Source organism: Accipiter gentilis, chromosome 8, assembly GCF_929443795.1.
Source record: "Accipiter gentilis chromosome 8, bAccGen1.1, whole genome shotgun sequence".
NCBI classification, from domain to species: Eukaryota; Metazoa; Chordata; class Aves; order Accipitriformes; family Accipitridae; genus Astur; species Astur gentilis.
Window position 1 is genome coordinate 176,660 of NC_064887.1, and position 10,690 is coordinate 187,349.

At 37.6% G+C, this 10,690-nt stretch overlaps 1 protein-coding gene across 1 annotated transcript in view; it reads right to left on the reverse strand.

Annotated features, from left to right (window-relative positions):
- MSH4 (mutS homolog 4) overlaps nucleotides 1–9,566 on the reverse strand; it is a 33,414-nt gene extending 23,848 nt beyond the window's left edge. Inside the window, exons 1-3 of the mRNA XM_049808619.1 lie at nucleotides 9,256–9,566; nucleotides 6,820–6,984; nucleotides 2,615–2,778 (exon numbers count right to left, since the gene is read on the reverse strand). Of these exons, the coding sequence (XP_049664576.1) occupies nucleotides 2,615–2,778; nucleotides 6,820–6,984; nucleotides 9,256–9,532 (606 nt within the window). The 5' untranslated portion in view covers nucleotides 9,533–9,566. The remainder of the gene's footprint in view (nucleotides 1–2,614; nucleotides 2,779–6,819; nucleotides 6,985–9,255) is intronic.
- Nucleotides 9,567–10,690: the final 1,124 nt, after the last annotated feature.

The window sequence follows — 10,690 nt, forward strand, 5'->3', positions numbered from 1 at the left end:
AATAAAGACCAAATTTTCTGCTAACTTCTACACTAATGAGTCAAATTTATCTGTGTCTATAGATACAGGTATATAAATATACATGGAACTAAATTAAAAAAAAAAAAAAAGGTATCTATCCCATGTTATTTAAACACAGAAAAATGCTTGTCATCAAAGAAAGAGATAAATATCCAAAACTATATTCCATGGCTATGATGGGAGAAGGACTCAATTTTCAAGAGATGGCAGTTTCTAGGCTTGCAGCTATAAAGTTAATGGTGGTCTGGAAGATAAAGAAATGCAACAGGGCTGAATATTAATAATCTTTTGATTGAGACTTGTTTTAGACTTTGTTCTAACCTCCTCTTATAACATTTATCTCAGTCTTACCTTTTTCAATATGGCTTAAAATGTGCATATTTAAACCAGTTTTGCTTTGATTATGTTACACACACCTGCTGTAGGGATTTAAACTACACTATATGCTTTTCCATTTGTTTACTATATAAGAAAAGACATCATTATGCACTTACACTCATTTGTATCATCATCCACAAATTGTCAAGGGAGAAACATGAAGAAAACCAGACTATATTTTACGTGCTTAGAAGTTAAGATGTGAAAGAAGGGACAGATAACAACAGAAAGGTGAACAAGCATAAAAAAAATACACAGAATAAATCATCTAAGGGTATTGAGGCATGGGAGGGAGAGCTATCACTACCCATTATATCTGATAATCATTACGAAGTTTTTTCAGAGGCTTTCAGTTAAAGCAAACTTTGAGGAACTTAAATAATACAAGAAAACTTTACTGATTTAATTTACAGAATATTCAAAAATAAAAGGGTGCACAAGAAAAAGAAAATACAATAAGCTTGATATCAATCACTAGCAAAACATGGATAGTGACACTGTAAGAAAACAGCTGATCAGCAGATAGACAGCATTGTTAAAGGCATTAGAAACTAAGATAAGAAACTAGGCCATGTAGTGCTTTTGGGAAAAGCAGTTGAATACTAGCAGCTCTTCCGTTTTTTGGGTTTTGGGGTTTTTGTTGTTGTTGGGTTTTTTGTTGTTTTTTTTTTTTTTTTGTACTGGATGGTCAATACAGTATCAGGTATGCCTACAGAATGGAAAACTCCGTAACCTAAATGGAAAATTAGGAAGATACATGTACAAATAAAAATGCCATCTTTTAGAGTGGTAAGGGAGGAAAATACCGAACAATCTGGCCATGGCCTGACAGGCGGTCATAGAAGATGTAAACGTATCTAGATATAAGTCTGAGTAACAGAGAAGAGAGTCATGTTATCGGAATTTAAAGACAAAGTATGAGACTTAAGAGAAGTAATTCTATTTTATCATTAAATTCAAGTCAAAACTGAAAGTAAAGGGTTGGGGGAGGAGTTTGGGCAGCTAAAATACTTCTCAGTTCGAGAAAGATAAATTTCATGGGACAATAATACAGTTCTTAACCCTGACACAGTAGAACAGGGGAGACTCTAAACACATCTACTGCTTGCTAAAAAGAAAGTCTTTTACTCTTAGAACTGTAGTCTTAATGAAACCATTAAAATTAGTAAACAATTTCCATAAAAATAATCTGAAGTTTCCTTGCAGAATTCTCATCTTACCATTCTTTTGATTACATGGGGCTTTTTCTTCTAGGTACAAGGAAATCAATTTTTCACTTTCAAACCTTTAAGTGAATTTGTTATTTAAGTTGCCACATTGTCACTTGAATGTCTACATTTTCTCATGCACCCACATTTTCAAGGTGCACATCTGATTTTGATTTTTAGTACTGTGTATTACAGAAGTATTTCTGCAGCTGTCAGGTTCAGTATGTACTTACGTGTGGTAAGACCAGGATAAGCTTTAAAAGCACTAATGATCAAAGAAAATGACATTATACAACATATATTTTAGTAAATAGATTTGATAGCTCTTTATATTCTGAGTCATGTCTACTTATTCTCCTAATTAAACTTAGTTTTTATTTCTTTGAATATTCTAAAGATGCTACAAGCCACATTATTTTCTAGCATGCATACCTAGAACAAAACCATTAAATAAGATGTTTCATTAATGGTGGTGTTGCATAAAGCAGAGAGATTACTCTCCAAATTAACGCAGAGTATGCAGTGCTGGTAGGCAGAACACTTGGCTGTAAATTGAATGAATTTCATTTCAAACTGAGAAGGAATATTTATGCCACCATACAAAGCTAGCCCTAGAGTTACCGTCCCTCCCTCCCCTCCATTTATGCAGTTCTGCTCTCAAGAGTTGTTTGATGAAAAATATTTGCAAGTTCTACTACCACATATTGCCCAATGCTCTTCAAAACAAGGCATCTCACTTCCACATAGTTCAAACACACTATTTTTTGCAGAAAGGCTATTTTTCTTTTGCAAAACATTCTTTCCTCTTTAGCTAAAATCTCCGGCACAGTAACAAAAATAGCAGTCCTCTCAACATTGCACATTTTCTAGAAGTCATTACTTTCACTTTTGAGAAATTTCTTCTACGGACTAAAAATTTAATTTCCCATTAGTCATAAGCTTTTTTAAGAAAGAAAGTCACAATAATTAGCCTATAAGGGATACAGCAATTAAGTATGCACCAATACCTTGGCATAAGTTGTACTGTCTGCAAACTGTGATAATATCACCTCAGGATTTTTTAAGTCAATACTGGCCATTCCTACTTCACCTCTGGCAAGGCCTCTTCCTTCTACTACAGCTACAATAACCGACGCAACAGTATGAGCAGAGACTGCAGATGAGGATGTAACTGTAAAAGAGTTGCATATATTCAATTATGAGCCACTACTATACATTCACAGAATCATACTTTGACATTCCAGGTGATATATATGTTTATATTCCCATATCCATGGAAAGCCCTTTTAATTTATGAAACTTAAAAATCAGAAACCCTGGTTGTTGAACTCTACTTGCCATACCATACAGACAAGGCACACTTTCCAAAGTATGAACATCGTACTTTTTTAATGTAAGATTGATTGAATCCATTCATTTAAGATTATCAGACCTAACCACATAGCAAGTGAAAATACAGTTTCTGAGTCACTATCTCTGTACTAAACAAAACAGATGTTTAGTACATGCCAAAAGGCAGGCTATTATTAACACTTCCCATTTTAAATTCAAAACGATTCATAGCTATTACCGCTAGTTAAAATCAGGTGTATTAATTGGAGAGAGATACTGTAAGTTAATATTCCACAAAAAGCACAACTCTGATCGAGGTGGCTTAGATCTCATCAAGTTAGGGGAAACAAATGTTTTTTTTTTTTTTAATATATATATATATATAATATGATTTTACACTAAACTTACTGAACTATTCTAAAATATATAAATTTATATATATCTACAGTATGCTTGAGACCAAATAATTTGATTTTCATTTTGGTGTTTTCTTTTTAAAAAACACTTTTAGTATCTTAAAATTGGTTTGGCTTAAATTTTTCCAAATATCATCACAAACTCAGCTGATCTCATCTCCTTCTTCAAATATCCAGGTATCTCTCCGAGACACCCCTTAAAAAGATTAAGCTTGAAAATTAAGATTACAGCTCCTTAACACGTCTTCCTTTCTGAAGACCCTAAACTTCATTTTCTTATCAGGTCTCTTTCTTTTCCCATGTAGATAAAACCACTGACCCAGCTGCTCTAGCAATTTGTCCAACATAATATAGCAGATCTACTTTGGGATTGTACTACAGACTTACAATAATCCTGACGTTTATACCTAAACTGAACTCTATAGACCTCTGATTCCTAATCTCGTATCATTCAGATCCAAATAGCTAATTTCAAAAATAGGGCTATTTTGTGTTCAACCATGGTTTACTGCAGTATAGTTGACGGGACATTCCTTCATCTCACTCCTCCCACACCGCTTCATACAGTACTGGACTTCATATAGTATCGAGTTAAAAACCAACTGTCTTCTAGCACTACTGTTTTCCCTAAATATGACATTTAACTAATGGGGTGATGCCATTTTAGTTCCATGTACTGAACTTCTTTCAATCTATGAAAGACCAAAAATATGTATGCAGTGCTTCTTCTGGTGTCTCAGCTAATTTTTGCTTCATGTTTGCAAAATGGTGTTACATTCTTCCAAATTCTGTTGGAGAAGCTACTAATGTGTTATGTTTGGAAATCTGTGACCAAAGACTGTGAGACCGTGCTATTCAAATGAGAAAATGTGTAACTTGCTGAGCAATACTGAAGTAATTTAATTACCACTCTGTGAAAAGCAGCTGCTATATACACTTTGGTATAACTTCTCAAACTGGAGAAACCCTTCATGATCTCAATCTTCTCAGCTTTCAGCTGAAAGCCAAACTAAACCTTACAATAGCTGAATTGAACAGATTCTTCACTTAATCCTTCTTGAATTCACTTAATGTTCAGAAGAGATGCCATTATTAAATAACCATTAAGACTGTCGTGGTTTAACCCCAGCCAGCAACTAAGCACCACGCAGCCTCTCACTCACTCCCCCCCATCCAGTGGGACAAGTCTAAAGTATTCAAAGTAAGAAAAATATGTGCACATACAAAGCATGCCCCATTTACACTTTCAAAAACATCTAAACAGTATTGGATTTTGATAGCACAGACATATTTACTGATCTGAAACACCAATAAACTCTACCTGCTTCATAGTGATTATTTACATTCTCTTTCACCATTACCTTCCCTTGTTCTTCACAGAATTTGCTCTCAAAAAGCAATGGAATAAGAGTATTCTCAAAACAGAACAATCCAGCTGAGAAGGCATAATACACCAAACCTGCCCTTTTCCTCTGAGTAAACTCAATTTGTACCCCGAGAATCAAAACAAATCCTACTAGGGATCGGGAAAGGTAAGATCAGAATCAGAGTTTATCTAAGAACTTAATATTAAAAGGCTGTTTGAATTGCAACTGGCTACCACTTGAGCAAAATCTCTGCTGCTGCACACAACCGAGTCTGAACCTTCGTTTATTCTACCTATGCTCTGTAGGCCACAAGATGTCAGCAACAGCATTCACATAAAGTTTCATCTGAGACCTGCTGAAAATGTAATTGTTATTCTGAATCTTCTACTCAGAATAACCCCATGCCCATCAGCAGCAGCTGATTACAGTATTAACTCTTCTTTAAAAGCAACTAAAAGGTGAAGTTAATAAGTATTTTAGTTTAGGTATGGTAATTACAAAAATTTTATTTGGAAAATGGTTAGGTTTTCAGTTTGTCACACTAAAAAAAATACAGTGACCAAACAATGCTCTTCAGAATGTGATACTCTGGATACGCTGTCTTCAGTACAGATCAGTGCAAGATTGATCAAGGAATGTCACATACAATACAGCAAGCATAAACAAATATATAGATGTGCACACACACAAACATAGAACCATAGAATCACAGAATCACTGAGGCTGGAAAAGGCCTTTAAGATCATCAAGTCCAACCATTAACCCAGCACTGCCAAGCCCACCACTAACCCATGTCCCTAAGCACCACATCTACGGGTCTTTTAAATACCTCCAGGGATGGCGGCTCAGCCCCTTCCCTGGGCAGCCTGTTCCAATGCCTGCCAACCCTTTCAGTAAAGAAATTTTTCCTAATATCCAATCTAAGCCTCCCGTGGCACAACTTGAGACCGTTTCCTTTCGCCCCATTGCCTGTTACTTGGGAGAAGAGACGGACCCCCACCTCGCTACCACCTCCTTTAGGTAGTTGTAGAGAGCGGTAAGTTCTCCCCTCAGCCTCCTTTTCTCCAGGCTAAACAACACAATGAAAAAAAAATAATCAAAAGGAAACTGAAGATGTGGGCTTGTTTCATTGTTAAGTTGCACAAAGTCTAGAGAAATCTGCTCTGTGGATTTCAACTTCATAGTTACTCTGATTCCTCAATTCCTTGAGTAGTCACAAAGAAAACTGTGGATCACAACAGCTGTAGGAAATTACAAACTTCATGTTACTTACCTTTTGCAAAACAGTAATTCAATTCAGTAGCAAGTGGAGAGCCAATTTGTATTCTTACCAGGAATAGATAAAATTTTTTTTAAATAAATTTTTAAATAATTTCATTACTTCAGAGAATTACCAGTAAATAACTTCAAGAACACTGAAGACTGAACTGATAATGATTAGTCAGACTGTGAAAGAACTTTGAATCCCATTACTTCTGCACTACCAGAGCACAGATACACGTAATATGGCACAAGGCATCATTACCCTGTAACACAACTTTGTTCGTAAGAAGCACTGCAAAACGTACACCCAATGAGCTACTATGCAAGTGTTCTCCTGAAGAACTAGTGTTCTACACCTTTGAAGATAGCAACATAAAATGCATAAAACTTGCACCAAGAAACCTGAGAATGACATCATGATGTGTGATGTACAATGCATTACAAACCTAAAAAGAAACGCTGATTAGAAATATGCATAAATTTGGGCTCTTCAGTTCAGTCGCCACACAAACCAACATGTCCACGAAAATAATTCAGTTTTGGACAATCTGAAAAAAGTCTGAATTCTAACTTCACTGATAATTTACACATGAATGCCAAGTAAGTGACCAGAGGTTGCAATACCAAAACATCAATTCAATATCTAAAGTAGTATTTTCCACTATGGGTGCATCTTTCATTGGCAGACATCCCTGTAGTACAAAACAGATTATGTTTTGTGTTTTTAATATATTTCAGTATCTTACTGTATCACATTAAAAAATAAAGTATGTTTAATAAATTAATGTTAGAAATGTAAGTGGGGCTACTTCCTTTAAGAGCTATTAATCTTACCTGAATATCCCATAAGAGGGGTATGGCTTCTGCAAACAGATCTACCAGAAGAGAGGGGCGTTCGTCCTATATATGTGCTATTCAGGCCTCGCACAGAAGAAGAACTCGTGAGATTCAATGCACTAGCATTTTCTACATAAGAACTTTTGTCCCCAAAATATGATTCTGAGGGGAGGGGGAAAAAAAATTAACTTTTGAAAACAGACACGTTAAACTGTGTTACCATTTAAATGAAAAAGAAAAAAAAAAAGATTTGAATCATTTCTTAGTCAGAAAGCAATATATAAATATATAGCTTAGAAAACTTTGTTTTTGTTACTGGAAATAGAAATAGCAATTAAAGCAGTAACCTTTAAGATCATTCTATAAAAGCTCTCCAAAGTATAAAATGAAATAAATATCAGTCTGTTTTGAAAACAAGCTTGTATCAATATGGTTATTTTCCACAATGACGCTACTTGCAGTGCCAGTAAAAATCTTTGTTTACATTGTTGGACTGAAATAATGCAACAGAAGTCACTTTACAATGCATAATTTAATATTCTAATGAATTGTAGGTTTATGAAAGAATGCTATAAGTCAGCTCTATCTCGCATTTGCTCATCAGTTTTAAAATCCGTATCTAAAACTGCACACATTTATGACAATTTTTATTTATTTTTTTTAAAGCTGAGCATTCTTTTTTAAAAAAGTACAGTAAGAGAAAACAAAGAACCATGCTCAAAAATGCCTCCATTTGAGAATGATCCCACTTTGAATTACGGAGTTCAACTCTCAAAAGTCATGCAATAAGCTGGGACGTCTTTGTTATCTGCGGTTTCTTTTACACGTGTATCTTAAGATTCATATACCTTTTTTAAGTCCTGCAAAATCTCTTTTTCTCAGATCATTCTTTAGTTTTGATAACTTAAAAGTATTTTACTTATTTCCAGTTCTCTTGAGATGACTAAAACCAACATCACATCCTTAATCTAGCTTGGATAATTGCTTCTTAAGATAAAAAAATGAATTAAAATATAAAGAGTTTTTCCACTTAAAACTTACAAAATTCCAGGTATTAAGAGACATGTGAAACCAAATGTTTCTGTTCCTTCTATTACACTAAAAACTGATCTACAAGACAAAATACTTCAGTATTGCTCTCAGATGACCCATTAACTGCATGACATTTTCTCATGGTTGGTACAAAAAATATTTACAGTACTGGGGTTTTTTCCGTTTGGTTTGGGTTTTTTTGTTTGTCTGTTTGAATCTTACAAAACTGTGACACCTAAAAAAAATTATTAGTTCAGACTGTAATTTTTTTTAAAAGAGTGGACAAATCTGCATTGCAATGTATGTAAATTATTTTTAAAAATAGCATTTGCTTAGATTTTGGCATAAGTTCACTCAGAAGTTTGGCAGACAAGACTTTGCTATTTATTATCTTAGAGTGTACTGAATCTGGCATAACATGGAGAAAAGCATAATCTGAAAGACCAGATGAACCAAATCATCTACAGGTATTTTTTAAAACCAACATTTAAGTTATGCCCTACTCAAATTAGCATTCTAAGTTTTGTTTGGTTGTTGTGGTTTTCTTAATGATTCATGACTGATCATACACATTACCCAAAACCATGTTACTTTCTTGCCAATTTATGCATAATAGAGATGTATGTACTTCAGCATGCATTTCAGCAAGTGTTAAAAGAATTTCCAATTCTTTTTATAGTTTTTCCACTGAAAAAATACAATTTGAACCATTTTTTTCTGCCTGCAAAGATACAGACTTTGATAGCAGGACCAAGTCTTATGAACTGGTTGATACACACATGTTCAGTAGGCAGGAGCTGCTGAGGGGTCTCGTCCTCAGGGGAGAGCCAGGAGACTGGCGTTAACAGCAGTTTTATGTAAAGGATGGCAAACAGCAGTGTTGCGTTATAGGCCCACAACATTCTTACAGCACATCAAGCATAACAGCACTTAAAACTATTTCAAAGGCCAGGGCAAAAAACCCAAACCAAACCGAAACAAAAAAAACTCAAAACCAACCAACCAAAAGACCAAACACAAAACCAAAATCCATAACCAACTGAACGTGGTTCAGGTCACTAGTAAAGCAAATGCTGTGTTGCAATTCAAACCAGTTTATTGGCCCCAGCAGGGAACTCAGATAGTGGCATTTATGAAGATTACATAAAGAAAATAATAAAAAAATATTTAAGGAATTGCGAGAAACGACTACTATTGCTCCGATGGGCTGACCGGAAAAAAAAAAAAAAAAAGAAAAAAAAGAGAAAAAAAAAGAGGTCGCTAGGACGAAGAGATACCGCTGCCCCCTTCTCAGTACAAGTACCGCTTGTAACAGCTCTTTCGAAGCCCGTCCCAAGCAACGAGGGCAGCAGGATAGAAGAAAGGGATAAACCGGGCGGAGATGGCGACGTCGCACCCCACCTCCTCTTCCAGGAACCGGCGGCTTCACCCTGCTACCCTTGGCAGCGCGGCTGGGAGCGAGGCCTTCCCCGCTGGAGCTACCCGGCCTCACCTCGCTGCTAGAAAAGTCGCCGGTGCTGTCCGCCGTGCTGCGCGGCGTCTGCAGCAGCCCAAAGGTATAGCGGGGTGCCTGCTCCGCTCGCCCGCCCAACCCCGACGTGGAAGAGCCGCGGCCCGTATAGGACTCCGAGGCGGCGGCCCGCCCGCACACGTCCACCATGCTGCCCTGCTTCAGCATCGCCACCTCCCCCACCGCGGGCACCGCCTGAGGCGCACCCACAGCAGCCAGCACCGCTTCCTCTCAAAATGGCGGCAAACGCGACCCTCCCGCGCATGCGCACGAGTCTCCCACCCACACCGCGACCGAGCGCCCGCCTCCCGAGGCGGAGGGAGAAGCGGCTGCCGCTCCGCTCGCTGCCGGGCCGGTGGCAGAGGGCCGCCGTCTCCGCTTCCCCCGCGCCGAGAGGGGGTTCTGCGGTCAAGGAAAACAAATTGGAAAGCGGCAGTTACTGGGACAGCTGTACGTGATACAACAGTAAAGAGAGTTGCTGGGCACGCAAGACGCTCCACTGTAAATGTGCAATGACGGACAAGAGAAGGGTGATGCAGGAGCGCAAAGAAAGGGTCTGCTATGCTCTTCAAACCAGGACTAAAGCCTTCAAACGTATTTTGTCCCACATTCATTCTTCAACAGGATGTTCCTGTTTCAGCAGGAGCTTCAGAGAGGTTCTTGCCCCTGCTCAAGAGTTTAGATACCAAAAGATCCCAATAAAAACCATAAAGCTTGTTTACATCTAGAACTGTCTTCAATATATGTCCTTCTATGCACGTTTTAGAACACTGTAATGCTGCTTTGTACGCTAGCATGTAATATACATCACTAAAACTGTTTCAATTAACATTTTGACTAGACAACATTTTAACTCTGGAATTTAATACCTCTGCATTAAAAAAACCACTCCAAACCAAAGCCAGCAACTCTTTGAGGACAGTTGTAGTTTTAATGGCTATTCAGCTTCACAAGAGAAATTCTAACAGTTGCAGCTTGTCAGCTGACACCCGAAAGGCACTGCCCCCAGCCTCCTAGCTCAGAACAGGCGCGTGCTCTCTCAGACAGCTTTAAAAATTCGAGCATCAGAAACTTCAGGCTCACTGCAGAGCAAAAGATGGAAGACAGCAGGTACCGATTCCAGTTACTGCCATTGTCCTGAATTTCAAGTCCTACACTGAGCTTTCCATATGCATTCAGACTCCTGAAGCTGACGTTAGGCCTTCTCTCCTGTTCTGACACAAATTTAAGTGTATGCCAAGAAAAGGAGAAACAAAAGGAACAGCCACCTTCCTTTCTTATGGTCACAGTTCGAAAGGCTGCATTCGCCTACCAGGCTTGTCTCAA